The following is a 20,324-nucleotide window of genomic DNA, read 5'->3' as shown; positions in this document are numbered from 1 at the left end:
CAGTGGATATTTTTCTACCATACGTTGTATCTTTATCAGGTTTCAAAATTTTTTGGTAAAAATGACCAAAATACCCCTATGTGGCGAAAATTTTATTTTGATTGTTTTCAATCTAAAATAGTTTATATTTTCTTAAAAGTCGATATTTTACAACGATTGCTCACAGGAAAGGAAAGAAAACTGATATGTAAGCCTTGCGGGGGTTCCGGTTGGCATTCCGGCTAATGAGTGTCAATCGGGAAGTCACGACGGTTGTCATGGGCCCTGAGGGAAGTTCCGGGTCGTGACAATTCATGACGAGCAAACTGTTGAGAACGCATGAGAAATGATAAAGAAGATGAAGTTGAAGACAATAGTTCTATATTGGAGCATGTCTAGTGTAAAAATGCACTCAAAGCAACAATCACATTGCATAATTTTCTATTGCAATACGGGATCACTACACCAAAGCTTTTTAATGCACTAAGAAAATTTAAAGATGAAGTCCAAGGAGACATCAATTTCAAGAAGAAATAAGTAACACTGTACTCATATTTTACAAAGGCTTCATAATTGATTCATATTATACTATATAATATATAATATATAATATATATATATATATATATATAATTTTGATGTATAATGAGATTATTAATTTATATATCAAGTGAGACTTATGTGTTTTTTTTTAAATGTATTATCTTATAAATTTAGTGAATTATTAATTTACCACGTTGGTCTTAAGTCAAGACTGATAAAAAATATTATTTAATCGAGGTTATTAATTTATCAAGTATTAATTTATAGAGATTTATTGTATATAGATGAGTTCTATCCTAAAGATTTTCATGCTATTGAAAATTAAATAAATGTGAAATTAGTACCAATATTTCATCAGTTACAAATCTCTTACATGAAATAGAAAGATTTACATCAAACAAAAAGCTACAAAAAGCTTCAAGCACAGCTTTCAAAAATCATGAAATTGAAGCAAAGCAAACTTAACCAATGTGCCTATAATCAAGTTACATACTTGTGGTGTTATGGTGGCAAAAGCTGGAGTAATGGAATTTGAATTATAAATCATGCTACAAGCGACATGAACAATGTTGACCAAAGTGTCAAGGAGATTGAAGCTACAGCATAAGTCCATAGCATAATAATAGAAGTTTCACCCTGACCACGTTGAAATAGTTGTGTCATTACACCTGCAAAGCTCATTAGAGCAACAAAGAAATTGCATTAGGATCATTAAAAGCAATTAATCAAGAACACTCTCTTTCCTAGATCCAACAACCCGAATTCAAAATTTCCATTTTGTAAACATATCAACTTAATTAGTTTCAAAAAAAAGTCTTTTTAATTTAAGTTCAATACAAGGCAATTGTAGACTATAATGTTAGTGAGTTTACTGATATATTTTATGTCACTATTTAAAACATCCAAGTATGAGATTAAAAATTTTAATGGAAAAAAAGATTTCAACCTATGTTGTGTTAAGATGCGTGCATCGCTAGTGTAACAAGGACCATTGAAGGCATTGGAGGGAAAAAACGATCTTCCTTCAAATCTATCTGATGGTGAGAAAGATGACCTTATGTTGAAAGCACATAATGTTGTTCTCCTAACTTTGTCTGATAAGGTGCTAAGAGAAGTTACGGATGAAGAATCTGCTGTTGCAGTGTGGCTTGAACTTGACAGTATTTATATGACCAAATCCCTGACGAATCGACTTTATATAAAGCAATGATTGTATACTCTCAATATGTTTGAAGTTAAGTCTGTTAATACCCACATTGATGAATATAACAAAATTATTCTTGATTTAAAGGATATCACTGTTAAAATTGAGGATGAAGACCTAACCTTAATTCTTCTATGTTATTTGCCTCCATCATATGAAAACTTTATGGATACTATGTTATATGGTCGATAGATACTCACTCTTGAGGATGTAAAGGCATATTTAAATTCCAAGGAATTGAAGAAGAAAATTGGTGGTATCCATAATGAAAATCAACCAAAAAGCCTGATTGTGAATAAAGAAAAAATACAGAAAAAGGCTTAGATAAAAAAGGTAAATCTAGAGTAAAAGGGAAGACTTGTTGGAATTATGGTAAGAAAGGGCACTTCCAATAAGATTGAATCAAATTTAGAGATAATGAAAAGATTAACAAGCTTGAGAGTACTGCAAATGTGGTTAAAAATGACTTTGATACTTTTGAATAAGCTAATAATGTTCTTGCAATTACCAACGGTAACCTGAGGTATACATGGATCTTAGATTCCACCAATTGCTTCCACATATGTCTTAAGCATGATTGGTTTTCAACTTATCAATCTGTTGATATGGGCACTATACAATTACGAGATGATTTATCTCTCTCAATTGTTGGGATTGGCACCATTTGAATCAAGATGTTTGATTATATGGTAAGGACACTTGAGGTGAGACATGTCCCTGACATAAAAAAAGATTGGGTGAAATACCCTCACTCCCTAAGTTTTGATCAAAATTACACAGAGATGCATTAGTTTTCAAAATAGACACTTTGCCCCAAATGACTAAACGACATTAATGTTAAATATGAAATATCTAAAATACCCTTTCTCTTTTTTTCATTATTTTTTTCTGTCAAATTAGTTGGCACCGTCTCTTGCACCGACCAACCACCCAGCACTCCCCTGGAGAACATCAGATCGGTGCTCCCTTGGGGAGCCCAATCCTGAGCCTTTTTTAAAAATTAATAAAAACTGATAAATTATATAATAATAATTTTTAAAATTAATAAACGGTAAAATTATCTTTTTAATATTGTCACATCATCAAACTGATGAAAACACTAACAGTTGACTAACAGTTGGGCTTATGTGTCTAGCGAAAGATTTATTTTTGGATTGAAGTTTTCATTTTGAAAATTAATGGACTCACTTGGAATTTCGATTAAAACTTAAGGAGGCGGGGGTATTTTACCCTAAAGAATTTGATATCCTTGAGTTTGTTAAATAAGAGGGGCTACAAATGAGGTGGTGAAGATGGTGTCTTAAAGGTATCTAAAGGAGCTTTAACTATCATGAAGATTAAGTTATCTGGTAACCTTTATCGTCTAGTGGGAAACAGGATCATTGGAACTGTTTTCGTAGTCTCATCTAATGATCCTAATGATGATGTTACATGTTTATGACGTATGAGAATGGGTCATGTAAGTGAGAGAGGGATAACAAAACTGAGTAAACGTGGTTTACTACATAGTCAAAAAACTGGGAAGCTAGATTTTTGTGAGCATTGCATCTATGACAAACAATACAGAGTGAAATTTAGCACTACAACTCATCGAACTACGAGTACAGTAGGCTACATCCATTCATATTTGAGGGGTCCTTCTCTAGTGGCATTAAAAGGTGAATCATTACACATATAAACCTTTATTAATGTTTTTCTAAGAAAGGTGTGGACATATTTTCTGAAGACTAAAAGTGAAGTATTGACACTTTTTTGCATTGATAGAGAAGCATATTGAGAAAAGGATTGAGAGCTTTCAAATAAACAATGGTTTGAAATTTTTCAAAAGTGAGTTCGGTTTGTTTTGCAAGAATGAGGGAATCGTTAGACATCGTGCTATCATCAAAACACCACACCAAAATGGTGTTGCAGTGCAAATGAAAAAAACACTTATGGAAATAGTAAGATGCATGCTCTCTAATGTTGGGCTATCCATAGAATTTTGAACAAAAGCTATCAATATGGCTTGCTACTTGATAAATCAGCCTCCATCAACTACAATTGAATTTAAGACTCCCGAGGAAATTTGGTCTAGTAAGTCAGTTGATTACTCTATATTAAAAATATTTGGTTGTCCTGTTTATGCTCATATAAGTGATGGTAAACTTGAGTTAAGAACGACATAGTGCATATTGCTAGGCTATGCATATAGGGTAACAGGCTATTGATTGCGGTGTACAGATCGTAAGTCCCCCAAGTTTATGGTGAGTTGGGATGTTACCTTTGACGAGTTTGCATTACTTCGTGGGATAAAGTTTAGAATTATAATCACATCAAACCAAGAAGTTGGCAAATAGGTGGAGCTTGAAATCAATGCTCCGAAGACAATGCAAGATGGTAGTGAAATCCAAAATGAATCACAAAAGGTACAAGAATTGGTATCTCATATACAACAATGAGGCATTATTACAAGGAATTCAAAAGTACCTAAAAAGTATGATGATTTTGTTACTTGTGTCAATAGTGATTTTCATTCTTATATTTTATTTGTGGAAGTAGAGATTGATAAGCCTTACTTTTATCATGAGGCAATTACATGTGCCGAGTCTTCTAAGTAGATTGAGTCTTTACATTGGGATCAAACATGGAAGCTTGTGAAACCACTTAAAGGTACTATAAATGTTGGCTTAATATGTGAAGGAGGTGCAAAAACTAGTTGTAATGCGGTTGGCTTCTCCAATTCATATTTTCCTGGTGATCTAAATAGTAGAAGATCTCAAACGGGGTATGTGTTCACTTTTTCAAGGTTTGCAATCAGTCGGAAAGCAGTTTTTTAGTCAATAGTTGCTTTGTCTACAACTAAAGCTAAATATATGGTTGTGACCGAGGCAGTGAAAAAGGCTTTATGGCTTTAAGGCTTAGTTAGTGATCTTGGTTTTGGACAAGCATATACTTGTGTTTTGTGATAGTCAAAGTTCCATACACTTGACAAAAAATCAAATGTTTCATGAGAAAATCAAACACATGCAAGTCATGTGCAACTTTATTCGAGAGATTATTTTTGGATGTGAGATTGTAGTGAAGCAAATAACTACAGCTGAAAATCTAGTAAATATGTTGACTAAGACAATGTCTGGGATAAAGTTCAAGCCTTGCTTGGACTTGATCGGTGTTCGTAGTGCTTGAGGCCCTTTAGAGCATTAGTGGTGTCGGCAGAGAATGGTTCGTAAGGTGGCTAATTCAAGCCTAAGGTGGAGATTCATTAAAATAGTCTTAAATTGTAGTTAGACTAGGATATTTTAATATTAATTAAACTTGTATACCATATTTAGATAGTCTTTCAATCTAGCTAGATTAAGATAACATATCCTAATTGTATTAGAATAAGATTATTGTATTTGGCTTTATAAAAGAATCTTATGGGGTTAAAGAATAGTGACCATTTAGATTTAAAGAGAATGATTTGGGTGTACGTGGGATAAGGGTTGTGAGTTTAAAACTATTCTTGCAATCTCTTGATTTTTCTCTTAGTGGATCGTTCTCTGTTACTATGCCCGTGGACATAGGCCATCAAAATATCGAATCACGTAAATTCTTGTATTCTTATGAGTGTGCTTGATTTCTTTCTTTCTTTATTCTATTGATTTGATAAGATCTTGAACAACTCTTTTGAGATTATTCTACAATTTTCATGACAAAAGAGCTAATGACCTGCTACAGGGTGTATCCATAAGGTAGGTGTGATCGTTGGTGACTGTGGGGATTATTCCCCCTGAGTCTGTTGTGTTAGTTGTGTGCTGTTTCTGTTGAACAGATGGGAGGGGGCGACATGTTGTGCCATGATATCCTCACAAAACTTGGCTTCAATTCGTCCATAAATTTTGAAGATTTTTGTGTGCGGGGCATAGGGTTTATTGAACTTGGTAAGACTAGGAAACAGAGTTTCTGCTTTTGGTTCCCATTCTTACCGATTTTGCTTTATGGAATGTTCTGGTTATGAAGGTCTCATGTAGGTATACAGGATGTTATGGGTTGTGGGTTACATTTTTTGTTTTTGCATAGAACAGGAAGGGTTGAAGCGACTGGCAATTTTTGTATAGCCAGGATAATAATTGAAAGAACAGAGTTGCTCTCCTTAGCTCTGGGCCTTCCTGAAATCTGTATACGGGGATTACCCTTTTTGCAATGAATTGAAATGATGCTTAATTTTTTTAAAAAAAAATGTAGACTATAATGCAAAGTTGTTCAAACCAGGATTTTAGTCAAGAGTCGTTAAAGGTGTTCAAGATTGGATAAAAATTCTATGTTCGTGGAAACTCTGAAATTTGAAATATACCTAATACATACACAGATACATAGTATGCAAAGGCGGACGAACCAGGGCTTAATAGGGGCCCCCACCCCCCAAAGTTCCAAATATTTATAATATTTTTCTTTGTTTTTGTTTTAAATATTTATAATTTCACCCTTATTTTTAAAAAATTTTATAATTTTATCTCCTTCAATATTAAATTTTTTATTTTTGCCCCTTCAAATTTAAAATCCTAACTCTGCCTTTGATAGTATGTATGCATATAAAGAATATGATAGAGGCTAATCATACCTACGTTGAATGCAGGAGGAACAGCGTATTGAAGCATAAGAACAAATTGATACAAGGAATCTGATCCAGCCATTCCAAAATGATATGCAGCTTTAGTAACACCAATCCCCAAGAGAGGCAAGAAAATGTTCCGCACTGCTACCACCCCTATAATGACTAACAGATTCACTTCTGATCTTTTTAGACCTGCAAGAACAAGCTTGTAACTAAATCTCTGCTAAAATGAAAATGTTTTTCCTTTTACTAATCTGAAGGCAGTCCCAACAACTAAATGGTAAAAGCAAGCATTATTAAAAAAGAGAACAGGAACCAACCTTTGAGAAGGTTTGCCCCCATTATCAAGGTCATACAGGGAATGGCTGCCTCCCTGTTAGTCAGATACAATTACTTTTTTAGTACAAAAGATATCTGAAGTTCCATGCGTTAGAATAGAAAAGGGATGTGGAATAGGAGATTACCCTATGAAAGCTGCAGAAGTGTAAATTACATGAAGAGGGGCACTATCATCAATTAGTACTTTTCGGATTGGAGAGACTATCCCGAAGATAAACCCAATAATCTGAAGGGAAAATGGGATAAAGAATGGATAGTTAAATTAGTGATGAGACATTCATGTGCAGGGATACACATGCAGTAGATTTCACCGACATGGTGCATACCGCTGCAATAGTTGATGGTGCGAACACCATCTTCAGGTCGATCTTGCTCATAATGCTCTTTACACACTGAACAATCTTCTTCCAAAATGACATCTATAAGAAGTTGATAACATTGTCATTGGAGGGACGACAGAAAAGGTAACTGCATGCATTTAGTAGCATCACTGATCAATATGCTTTGGTCAGCAATATGCCTTAATGTATTACTTTATGGAGATTAACAAAAGGTTTCCTGAAAGCAAAAACAGGATTCCTCATAGATGCTGACAGGTCTAAACCTGAATATCACTACAGCATTCTATAACATTAAAAACAATAATAAAACAAAAAATTGGAAAGGGGTAATAATTCCAAATCAAAAGGTGACATATATTTAGTGATTAAATCGCAGTATTTGGTGAAACTTAGTGATTTTACATGACAATAAACTTGGATTATCGAGAGTGATTAGATCATTGTCTTGAAGGGTGATCTTATTTTCATCCAAAAGGATGAGCAACTTTTATCCATTGAGGTGTAGTGATCTATAAAAATCAATTACAAACAATTTTAATCTTTTAACTTGTAAATAAATATTTTAAAAAAAAACTTACTTTCTCTCACATATAAAAAAAATTACATAGTAAGTTTTTACTCTTTCAAAATCTTTTTAACTTTTAAAGCATGGTTATTTCATTTTAATTTTATGTGACACCAAACATGGTGATCTTTAATTCTCAGTAAGTAACAAAACTGACACATGAACACCCTACAAAAGGGGACTCACTCTGTCATCTCAGTACGAATAGAAAAGAAAAAATAAAATAAAATGAATCCAACACCTACGGCTCAATGGCAGTCATAGCCAATTAAATAAAAGCTGATGAGTGATATCTCATCCTACAAGGAGATTAAACTCTCAGCAAAACTTGCATATACGGCAATGAAACAGGGTTTTACTAGCACCTATAACATATAGTCACTACAGAATAACAGCATTGCTATTTTGACCCAAGCTTTGATATATTGAATGTTTAAACTTAAGATCAGGGTCCAATCAGTATTGGCAGCAACTATCCTAGCCTCACGAATGATTCAGCTAGATATGGAAAACCAATCCGTGACTAAAGATAGCAGCTTAATACGAAAATAAAGACAGGGTAAACCTTTGTTCTTTCCCCAGAGTTGGTGAGAGGCAATTCAACTTGCACTGAGCTTTCTTCAGAAATTTGGCTATAACTCGACGGTAGTAGTGCTTCCGTGCAACTGTCTGAAGATGGATCAGGGGCCTCTTCAGAAGAATGGGTAGACTTGTGTTCCGGGCTCTTGATAGCATAAGCACTCACCACAGCATACGAATATGACCAAGTATAGAAGGCGGCTACCTGCAGATGCAAAGTTCAACAAAACAAGATGTAAGATTTTACTGATAAGCTAAGTCAAAACATATTTTAAATGAATGTCACGCCATTCCTAAGGCTGATTCGGGGAAAAGGGTGAACAACTTAGTAATCTCTTATAAAAAAAAAACAACTTAGTAATCCACATTTGGAAGAATTGCTAGAAAGCCAGCTTTGAAATTCTAAAAGATTAGAATCAGAGATCATACTGCCATAGATAGTGAAGCATAAGCCACAGCATTTGTAGAGCAAGTAGATGAATCTCCAAATGGACTATTTGACTGCTCACATACGGCTGGAACAAGAATGAGAAGCAAGTTTCCCAAGTTTCCTGCGCATTGACAACAGCAGCAGCACAAGAAAGATGAAAACAAAAGGAACCCTTTCTTCTAATGCAGGGAAAAATTAAAAATAGGGAAAATTCTGAGAAGAAAAGAACCTGCAGAACAACAACCAATGACAATTCCTCGAAGGTGTTCAGGGGTTTTAGTGATTTTTATGAGAACCAAACCAAGAGCTGAGCCAATAATGAATGTTAGGAGAATATTCAATGGCATGAACCACCTATAAAGAAATAAGAAACAGAACCAACGATTAGCATAAGATTTAGCCAGAGATGCGAAAACGAACCAAGCAAGCAGCTGAAACAGAATAAAGAGTGGAAGGGAAACTGACAAAGTAACCACACTGTTGTAAGTTATAGTGTCGGCCAAGTTGCTGACCAAAAGAGAAGGACTTAACACATAGAATACAATCTGTACATCAGAAGAAGAGAAGTTGTAAAAGTATCTTAACTTGTATAAGTCCTCTTGGAATGAAGCATGATTGCATAAAAGTTTAAAAGCATGAACAATTTAGGAAAGTCAGAATTGTATTAAAATAAGAACCCACAGATCAGACTGAAGAACCAAAGTTTGAATTGACAGCTAATGCTATTGAATCACGCCAAAAAAAGTAGTGGTAAAAGATGTTGGTAATCAGCTCACTACTTATATAAATGTTTTTCCAACATCATAATATGCAAAGTAGTAAAAGGGGATTCAGAAATGTATTAACTTACTTTGTTCAAGTAGTTCCTTGCCTCTGGCCCCAAGAGATCTATTTTTTCCATGGCAAGAAGCAAGCCCACAGCAGTTACCAGTAATACTTTTAGAACTGGCATCAGTGCCACAACAAACATATCCAGAAATCCCATTGCCAAACTTTGTTTTAAATCTTTTAGGAAAAATCTCAAAACTTCTAGCAGCAAGAAAGATTTTAAGAAGCCTTTCTGAGCCAAAATAAATAGATGAAGGAAAAAGGTTCCAACAATACTACTGTATTTAGGAAGTTTGATTATGTTTGAAAACCATGCTGATTTTGAAGAGAAATCACGGCTTATGCCTAGTAACTAAAAAAGTCCAACAACAGGAAAGGGAAAGAGGACATTGAAAAGACAGGCTTTCTAAAATTTCAGATAAGAACTTGCTCTAAGTGAATTGAGACGTTCACGTGCCCACCTAACAAAGAGTTACATGCATATGGGGAAAAAGAAAATGGAACTTCAAAATGACTATTCTCTAGTATCCAATTTATGCATTCCTCACAAAAGGTCTATCCAAATATAGTACTGCAACTTACTATTTTTTCTTTCACCAGTACCAGTATTCTTAAGATTGGAATGAGAAACTGATGAAGCTGCCTGTTTCTTGGAAGAAAACACAATTAAATTCTCCCTAATCACATATAGTAGATGACAAACTCAAAGTTTGAAAAACAGGAAGGTTTGAGCCAATTAAAATTGTCTTTGATTGCTGAAAAACTTATTAAAATGCACCTATTCATATCCAGGACTAAATGACAATAGCAGATTCTATCATTCTTACTCTTATTTGCTTTTACTGTGAAGAATCTAAACTGTAAAACAATACCAAGGATGAAATGCAGCCTGCGAGAAAAGCAAAAGATTGGCCTGTAAGTTGACATGCATGCAGCAGCTTGAGAGAGTGTACACACCTGCTGGCTACTTTGATTCTGGAAAAACTCAAGCTAAACTTGATTTCCAGAGTTTAGGAGCCAAAAAATCTCTGAACCTCTTTCAATAGTTTTTTATGGTGTTAACTCATTGAAGATATCCCCAGTAGGTGACATATGCGTCTCATTTGAAGAAGGATACACGGAAAAAAAATGTGATACACTTATAAATTTGATGGTTGACTTGTAGTTAAGGTCCTGCTATAGAAGAGGAAAAGAACAAACTAAAAACATAACTAGACAATAATTCAGGCAGTCATCAGAAGAAGAGAGACCCTTTGCTACAGATGTGGTCTATTTACTACATTTAATTGGCTTAGGTGTGTTAGGTTATATTTTTTATTAGACGAGTTCAAATCCAGTTTCCATTTGCCAGTTTATTTCATACATGCTTTTAAGCATGCTACCATGATTGTTATACAATCAAGTAAAAATCTTCCAAGTCAAAAGAAACCTGGAAACGACAAGAAATGAAGCCACAAAAGTAGGACGACTAAGATCGAGACAGGCAATTAATCCAATATTACTACAAAGAAAATAAAATATGTCTAAATCTGCTTGAACTACCATAAAAGCAGTCGCTTTAGAGACTCTTTAGACTAGTTGTTGTTGCCATTGAATGGCAAGTAATATAGATAGTCGTACAAAAATAGAGTTGTGGGCAAATTTCAACGTGTCTACAGCAAATATGTCTGATATCATCTGACCATAAAAACACGATTAAATCAATCTTTTATTACGCAAAAGCGAAGGTAACTCTCTTGTATTTTATAAATTTTGCTTAAAATTTCACTTAAGATCCCTTTTTTCAAGATATGATTTGAATTGGAAGACAATTCAAGCTCTCGCTGCTCGGTACAATGTTTCGTTCTCTTTAAAGCACATTTCAGGATTGGATTGGGATATTGAACTTGAATCATGGCACCTGATTAAGAAATTTACTCTTTTACTTCAATTAGATAGGTGCTAGTCTTGAAGAAATTCATAGTGCTTTACATTCCTCTACTTATCCCTTTTCTTTGTCCTTTGATGATTAGTTTAGCAAGCTATAGCCTAATTTGACCTGGCTTTTTTATAAGAAACACTAAAAAAAAAAAAACCCATTTTCCCACAAAATTTAATAGAAAAAAAATAATGTTTCATATATATTTATTTTGTTAACTAATTTTCATAGGAAAAATTCCTAAAAAAATTAGTCAACAAAACAATTTTCAGTAAACTAATTTCGTCAAAAATTATGAATTTCCATCAAAAATAAAAATCTCAAAATTTTTGTTGAAAAAATACCGATGAAATAGCTAATCGAATTTCTTACAATTATTTCAGAATTTTTTACGAGTTCCATCAATTAGGCCTGCGGATTCCATCAAAAATACTAACAAATTCCATCAAAAAAGCATCATATTCTATCCAAAATTCCATGGGAAATCTTTCAAAAATATGAACAGTCACTTTTTTGAATTATACCTAAATTTAAGAATATGTAATACTTGAGCAATTGATAGGTCAATAAGACTTAAAATATTCATATAATTAATGTCGTAATAAATTTAATTCTTTTATAAAAAAATATTTGTAAGAAACAAACTATACAAATATTTATAAAATACCATATATCAATAATGTGTTTAGGAATAATGTTAAGAATCTACTATAATTAAATGTTGTCCCGAGGAGGGGACAATTGAGTGAAATTAGAGCACCAAGTCAACAAGATTGATTTTGACTTGAATTTTGGGGTGCAGGTGATATTCTGTGAAAACATATGATTTTTTTTATCTTTGTAATGGGCTAATTTTAAGATGCACATAGTATTTTGTAGAAAATAGAGAGTTTTTATTTTTTATCTTTCTAACGTATAAGTGTAGGGTTTTTTGGTAATTGTGACCTATAATTAATTAGAGTTCTCTGTTATTCTTTCTCTCTCTCCTTTATTCATTTTACTTTAGTATTTTCATGGTGTTTTTTTTTATCTTTTTATTTCACTTTGATTTTTCCATTTTTCCATCTTTCTTGAAGAAATTTCTCTCTTACTTGCTTTGTTTCATTTGCTCTTTTCATTCTCTCTACACTCTTCTTCTTCAAATTTCTTGCTCTTTTCTCTTACCTTATCTTTGTTTCTTCAACTGATAGTTTTTTTTTCAGATTTTAGGGTTGTTTTTCTTTTTTGCAGGTTTTTTTTCCGATTTGGTTTTCTGGATTTTTTTCTACTTCTTTGTCTCATTTACTCTTTTTTAGTTTGGGTTTCTAGCTGGATTTTTTTTCTACTTTTTTGTCTCATTTATTCTTTTTTTGTTTGGGTTTCTAAGTTTTTTTTTCTTGCTTTTTTGTCTCATTTACTCTTTTGTTTTGTTTTCCTCTTTTTCTATGATTTTCTTGCTTTATTTCTGCTGCTTCAAATGCTTTTTCTTTTTTTTTTAGATTTCAGTTGATTATTGTTTTTTTTTTTGTAAATTTCTTTTAGGTTTTGCTTTTTCTTTCTTTCTTTTTTCTTTTCGCTTTTTGGTCGTCTTAACGCAGATACTTCATTTTGTCCAAGATAATTTAAGTTATTACTTTTTATTTTATTTTATTTTTATTCTTATTTATTTAGAATGGGGCCAAATTAGATATTATTTTAAGTGATTGGACCTTTTAGAATGGAAGTTTAATTTTGAGGTTAGGTCTTATGGGCCTTTAAGTGTAATGCGTATTGAACCACCACTAAATAAACCTTTCTTGAACTTCTTAAGCCCAAACTCCCTTAATTAAATGAAGTTAATAACAACACCCAAGAAAGATCAATTAAAATTAAATAATAAAAATAATAAACAACAAAAAAAGTGAAAAAGATCAAAGAAAATCTTTGAAAAGCCAAGATTACCTCCTCGCAGCTGCCACCTCTATTCCCTATAGTCACTTGCAACTCTTTTTTTGCCCAAATACCCTCTTCAAAATCTCTATAAACCTCCCTAAAATCGAAAGACAACAAGAACACACAAACTAAAAGCTGATCAAATTAAAAAAATAGGGAAAAGTCAAATCAAACGGTGTTAAAGGCAACGAACAAGCTTTTTGTTCGTTGTTAATGAAAGTATTATGAAAGTGACCCTATCTCCTTTGATTATAAAACTAGAAAGGAGATCCTTTGGTTATAAAACTAGAATAAGGGAGCAAAGTTAAGTAGGAAAAAAAATGATTCTACCAAAAATAAGAAAACAAGAAAAGAATAAAGGAAGGAAAATCCCAAGAAAAAAACCTAGGATATAGCTTTAGGAAGAAACCCTAGAAAAAACTTTTAAAAAAAGATGGAAAAGAGATTTAAAAAAATCCTAGAAAGGAAAAGGAAACCTTAGAAAAGTCAAACTCTAGGAAATCCAAAAATACAGAAAAAAAAAAAAACCTTATATTTAACAGTCATCATGAACACAACTTAAAAAACAAAAAAACTTTTAGCTTCGTTTTTCTTAGATCTATAAGAATATGAGAAGTTTTTCAAAGAAATAACTTGATCTAAAGGTGGAGGAGATCAAGAGGAGTTTTTGGTGAAATTTTATGGATTTTATGACATCGACAAGTGACAGATGACGGTGGTCATTTTTGTTTTAAAGAGAAAAAGAGTTTAGAGAAAATGAGGGTAAAAAGAAAAAAAAATAAAGTTTAAATACACATGGTTTGGTGAGGAGAAGGCACCAAACGATATTATTTAGAAAAAGTTAAAAGAGAAAAAAAAAAAGAAGAAAAATGTGAGGGTGACTAGAGCACCGAGAAAGGAGAAAGGAAGGAAAGGTGGGGGGGGGGGGGGGGGGGAACTTGGGCTACTTGAAGGGTGAAGTTCAAATAGAAAGAAAGAAGAGGAAAAGTATGAGATAGTCCATAGAAAAAATCCAACAAAAAAAAGAAAGAAAGAAAATAAGAGATCCAACAAAAAAAGAAAAAGTAAAAATGGGCCCAAACCCATAGAGGCTCAACAATGGTGAAAAATAGTGGGTTCTTACCTAGTCCACTAAAAGTGAGTCTCTAAGGGCTTTTATTTTATTTATTTTAAGTTCATTTTATTTTATAAAGTTTTATTAGTATAGTTAGCATAAAAATAATGAATTAAATGTACTTAGGCAGACATGAAGAAAATAGACAAAAAAATATTTAGTTATATAAAATATATATAGGTGGACATAAAAATGGTAATAATAAAATATTTAGTTATATACTATATATATAGAAGAAATATGATAAAAATATTTGGTTATTTTGAGATAACCCAATGATGGAGTTTCACTCGATGATGCAAAGAGTCGCATTTTTGAAACGATTTCCTTAGGTGAGGAATATGATTAGGGTTTCACCGAATGTTGAGGTAAATTCTAATTTTATATTCCAAAACTCCATTAATTCAAATAATTATTTTAAAATCTAATAAGAATATAAGGCATCTAATTAAAATTAAATATCAATTATATAATCACAAAGTTTAAAATTAAATATTATATTTATAAATTTATTCGTTTTGAAGCATTCATTATTTTGCATTGCACGTTACTTGATTATTTTGCTATGGGTATGAAAACCTCGATGATGGGATTTTCTCAAGAAGCTTGTAGTAACGAGTTCACTTGGAATCTCCCTAAATGAAAAAAAAAACTTCTAAACTTTACCAAAATATTGGGATGGTGTATGAATGATTTTTTTTATATATATAAGGTTTTCATTTCCTATAATTTAAAATTTGTAACTCATATCACTATTTCATAATTGCATCATGTCACTATTTCATAATTGCATCATGTGCATCCATAAAGTGGAATAATAGACTTTAGGTTGTAAATAAAAATAAAAAATAAAATAAATTAACAGTGAAGATAAAATAAAAAAAGAAAGAGGAAAGAAAGAGGAGAAGGATAAGGAAAAATAAAGTAAAAAGTTACGAAGATAAAATAATAAACAAATATTAAGGAAACACAAGAACTAAATTAAAAATTAAGACTTAAATAGGATAATATATGATTAAAAGGCACCATTTATGAAACAGGCATCACATGTGCATTAATCCTTATCTGTGCATAATCGTACTCCCAAACCCAACTCAAAAATTGATAGATTAGGTTTTTGTTCTTTAAACAAATCTAAAATCAATTTAGGACCTCATCGAATGGAACAAATTTAATAAGTGACCAATTACACCTTATAAAAAATATTGGTGGCGACTTTCCAAAATTTTCCATATTAAGGTGAATGGGTTTCCGGACTTGCACATAACGACAAATTAGCAACTCCACTAGAGACTTTGAGAGTCAAGCCAGTAATTAATTATAAGTTATCCTAAGCCTTAAATAATTAATGTTAAATCAATATTTCACTCACTTTCATTAAATATTAAATGGCATTATTTTATTCATTTTTTTATTTATTTGTTGGTTACTTTTGCTTATTGTCATTTATTTATTGCTTTCAATAATTGTGGAGCGCTTTGGACAGGGGTATGTACTAAGATGTCAAATCTTGGTATGTTCCTTCACACACACGACACATTGAATTCATGCATGGGCCTTCGACCCCAAGCTTTGTCCTCATTAGGAGGAGAGTTAAGTAACTATGCTCTCGTGAGGTAACAACCTCCTCATGGGCTAATGAAATGCTCTCAATCAAATTGAACCTAGTCTGTTTGAAGCTTGTAATGGGTGAAGACTAGGATGCCTTACTAATCCATGTGGGACTATAATAAGGAACAATTTAGGAACTTTTAGCTTTAAGTAAAACTAAACTCAGCATATAGAAAACTGTAAGCAGCCAGCTTTTAAGTAAAGTCATGCCAACCTTTTTAATAAAGACACCTTGAATTGGAACACACAAAAGAACCATTTTTGTCCTAACACCATAATTGTTGATAAAACAAAAAATAATACGTATAGATTTCTGTTAAGGTGACCTTTTTCCAAAAATGTCCAAGTAAGCCGCATGAATAATGGAATAACCCCTATTAACCATGGGCAATGACCAACATTTCACATCTTAACATCATATACTCATTTCATCATCATTCATTAGGGTCAGAGTATTCATTTGGCATCATATTATGCCCTCATACTTGTAATATGTGGTATATGGAACTACCTCACTAACTTAGCACCATGACAATTCAACATGTGTTGATTCTCATATCAAGGGTTATGTGGAAATTACCTCACATATCTTAACGTAATATATATCATATGCCTATTCTCAATCATGGGGCATGTGGTAATGTCATTACATACAAATTAACATACATAAACATGTAGGCCTTTGTAACTCATCTACTATGTGGAATTCATCATCACATAATCATAGTAATTTAATATGCTCCAAGCATTTCATACACATCTGATAAAAGTGGTGCTTTTTGGTATAAAACACTTTAAAAGACTTATCCCCTCTTGTTGAAAACTACTAAATAATAAGATATTTACATAGATAGTAGATTCGTAAATACTTTAAAAATCTTTTGTATCACTCACATAATAAATCATCATCCTTTCAAATCATTTGATCATACTTTTGAAAACTAGTTGAAAACCTTGAAAGTCAAATCCTTTGATAAACCATTCTTGAAACAATAGTACATCATGCATAATCAATCATTTCCATAAAAATCATACTCACTTTTCATATTAAAATACTTGAAGAGGTCTATCCACTCATCTCAAAAAGTCAACCTCTATAACCAAGCACAAATCTACTTTAACAATTCCTTTGGAGTTTCGATTGTTCCTAAACTTTTAATAATTTTTAAAATCAATAATCAGTTTAGGAATCAAGTACTAAGCATTCTAAGCACTTTTGAATCTATTCGAATTCTTTTAAAGTTAATTTTCCAGCTTAAGTTTACTGTTCTATAAATACCCATATGCAGAAAATTCATAAATCCATCATTTTTACCTTAGGTGAGCTTTGATGTTAAGTAAAATCACAAACCCTTTGAGTTCCGGGAACCAACAGAAAATCTAGACATCTAAACAATATTTTTATAACCTTAAAATCAAGATTTAAAGATTTGGAAGTTGAAAAATGTTATCTTGTTCACAAAAAGTCAAAACCAAGCTTTTAATATTCAAAAATGATGATTTGGGTGAAAAATGGGTTTGAGAGGATTTAAAGTTGATGAAAAATAGAGGACAGACGGCCTAGAATGAAAACCCTTGAAAGATATGACATATTTATAGTTTGGGATGTGAAATACACATTTGCCCTTTTTCTTTTTCTGAAAACAACGTATTCTATCGATAGATTGGAGCCATTTATTAATAGATATCCTTTAAGGTTCTTTTAAAAGCCCTTTGGTTGTTATCTATTGATAGATGGGACTATCTATCGATAGATTTGACCATCTAACCATAACTATTCTTCAATGCTCTTTTAAGAAAACTTTTTTAAATTGCATCTATTGATAGATAGGCTAAGCAAAAATAAACATTAGAAACTTGTCCAATTGGACTCCTTTTAACACCAAACTTTGCATATCACTCTAATACATCAAAACATAAATTTTTCCCAAATTAAAACTTAGTTTTGAATTTTCAAAACATGAAACATGCATGCACACCTAAGGATTTCTTAACTTAGCATCTTACATCAAGGTGGGATTTCACACAAAGGTTCACTTGAACTAAGCACTATTCAATTGATTTCTTAGTTATACCATATCATATCTCTCATTCATAACTTGTACATCATCTCACTAACATCTAAACTCTAAAATCTTTTTAAGAATCATCTAGAACTTAACTAACTATGAGTGGTAGCCCACCTAACTCAAAATGGATAGGGTTTCACCCCCACCTTCTTGGGTTCTTTGGGAGTGGTAATCTCCCCAGACTCTTAACGGACAGGGTTTAATCTCCATTATTTTGGATTAGTAAATGCACTTTATGAGTGGCATCCCACCTCACTCATACTAAGAGTAGTAGTTCACCCCAACTCAAAGCGAATAGTGGTAAAAATCCCCACTATCTTGGATTCTCATAAACATATAGGATTTATTGTATCCATAACTCATCATCATTTCATTGATATACATATTGTACCTTATGCTTCATACTTATACTTATCTCATAAGGCATGTAGAACTACATCATATACAACTTATAAATATACATTTCTTACTCTTGGACATATTACATAATCATTCATAAGCTTATGGGTGGAAATGTCTACTGTACTAAAGCACCTCATCTTCATAAACATACATTTCATGCTCAAATGCACATTACATAATCTTTCATAAGCTCATGGATAGGAATGTCTACATCCACCAAAACATCTTATTAAGCATACATGCAATTCATATTCATCATATCTGCTTCAACTCATTTTAAAGGAAATCATTGAAAGAGCTTGTCCCCTGTTGTTGAAAGCTAATACATAGTAGAATATTTACGTACATGGTAGATTCGAAACTTCTTTGGAAAATTATTTGTATTCAAAATATTTGAATAGGCATTGTAGAAATGGCATTTAATCATGCAAGATAAACAACTCAAAAAATCATGCTTACTTTACATATAAAATACTTGGAAAGGTGTATTTACTCACCTATTCGAAGACTCGACCTCTACTAAGCAAAACTTTACTATAACAAATCCCATAAAGTTTCTACAACACCTACGTATTTAATCCATCATTGGTGTTATTACTCGGTCTATATAACACATAGTACTCATACTACAATAACTCGAAACTAGTCAAATTAATCAATATTTAATTTTCTAGCTCAATATCCACTGTTCTTCACTTAACTTGTAACATAGACATTTAAATCTTACTCCACTCCTTACCTTGGTAAGCTATTAAAGATAGAACCTCTTTGGAAACTTTAGCTTCTTTGAACAATCATGAAATCTATTGAAACATTTAAAATTAGTAGAGTAAATCTAAGTTTTGAAAGATTAAAATGTGAAAAACATTACTTTTGATGGTTAGAAAATCCAAAACCAACTTCCAATATTCAAATCTTCGAGAATGTGGACTTTTGGTAGAAGAGAAGGTTTGAGAGTATTGAGAGTTGAGAGAGAGTAGTGAAAAGGCGGCCAATGGTTTAGACTGAAGAAAATATTCCTTTTAGTGTAACTTTTAAATGAAAAAAAAATGTTATTTTACCTTTTTTATTTTAAAAAAAACGGAATCAAGTATAGATACATGCGTTTCTAGATTTAATGAATCCATACATGTTCACTGATCCAAATCCTATTCCCAAATATGATTTTTACTTTGAAAACCCATCCTTTTGGTCTAAATCTTTCTCCAATTACACATATACTTGTAAACTTGAAATCTAGACGTTTTTAAAGAACATTTTTCAAGATCTTTAACTAAAACATGTTTAAATTGCTCGCCAATTAAGATTTTACTTAACTAATCTACACTTAAGGTGTGGGGTTTCACATCAATATATCTTCTTCTTTTTCTTTTTTTTTAGAATTCACATCAATATATCTTAAAATTAAAATACACAAAACTATATTTAAAATAAGAAGAAAACAAATTAAAGTTTAGATTTTCTATTTCTTTTGATAAGATTTTCAGATCATAAACAATGGATTAAGTATTGCTATTCTCAAAATTGCAAAAACACTTCAATATCTGTACCTATAATGAAACTAATTAACTTGATAGTTTTTAACTCAAAAAAAGAGAAGAATACTGTTTTGGATTACAGAGATGAGAGAATACAATTACCACTGTAAATTTGTTTTTTGGGTACATACCATTATAAATTATTTAGTTATTCATGCTTTCAACTGTCATTAAATCCTTTCAAAGAGCAATAATAAAATTCATGTGTTCAAATAAGATATCTTATTTTTGATGGATCAAAAAAGATATCTAAAATATCAATATTGTTTAAAAATAATAAAACAACTTGCTAAACAATTAAAGAAAAAGATAAATAGTATAAACCCAAACATAAAACATTATGTAAACTACTTGACAGATAAACCTTTGGCAAAAAA

General features: G+C 31.9%; 1 protein-coding gene across 3 annotated transcripts; it reads right to left on the bottom strand.

Moving 5' to 3' along the window:
• Window positions 837–10,506, bottom strand: LOC18586614 (protein PIN-LIKES 3). Of its 3 annotated transcripts, none has more exons than XM_018129495.1 (10): window positions 9,407–10,506; window positions 9,022–9,101; window positions 8,786–8,910; window positions 8,556–8,677; window positions 8,113–8,331; window positions 6,968–7,060; window positions 6,767–6,867; window positions 6,623–6,675; window positions 6,313–6,494; window positions 837–1,190 (listed from the first exon to the last, which is right to left on the bottom strand). In XM_018129495.1, the coding sequence occupies exons 1-10, from the start codon at window positions 9,539–9,541 to the stop codon at window positions 1,185–1,187; spliced, it is 1,116 nt and encodes a 371-aa protein (XP_017984984.1). In that variant the 5' UTR covers window positions 9,542–10,506; the 3' UTR covers window positions 837–1,184. The 3 variants fall into 3 exon arrangements, with proteins under 3 accessions (XP_017984984.1, XP_017984982.1, XP_017984983.1); XM_018129493.1 differs by having other exon boundaries at window positions 6,309–6,494; window positions 9,407–10,497; XM_018129494.1 differs by lacking the exon at window positions 6,968–7,060 and having other exon boundaries at window positions 6,309–6,494; window positions 9,407–10,499.

Source organism: Theobroma cacao, chromosome 10, assembly GCF_000208745.1.
Source record: "Theobroma cacao cultivar B97-61/B2 chromosome 10, Criollo_cocoa_genome_V2, whole genome shotgun sequence".
NCBI lineage: Eukaryota > Viridiplantae > Streptophyta > Magnoliopsida > Malvales > Malvaceae > Theobroma > Theobroma cacao.
The sequence above is the reverse complement of the archived record's forward strand: the minus strand, read 5'-3'. Positions and strand labels throughout refer to the sequence as shown.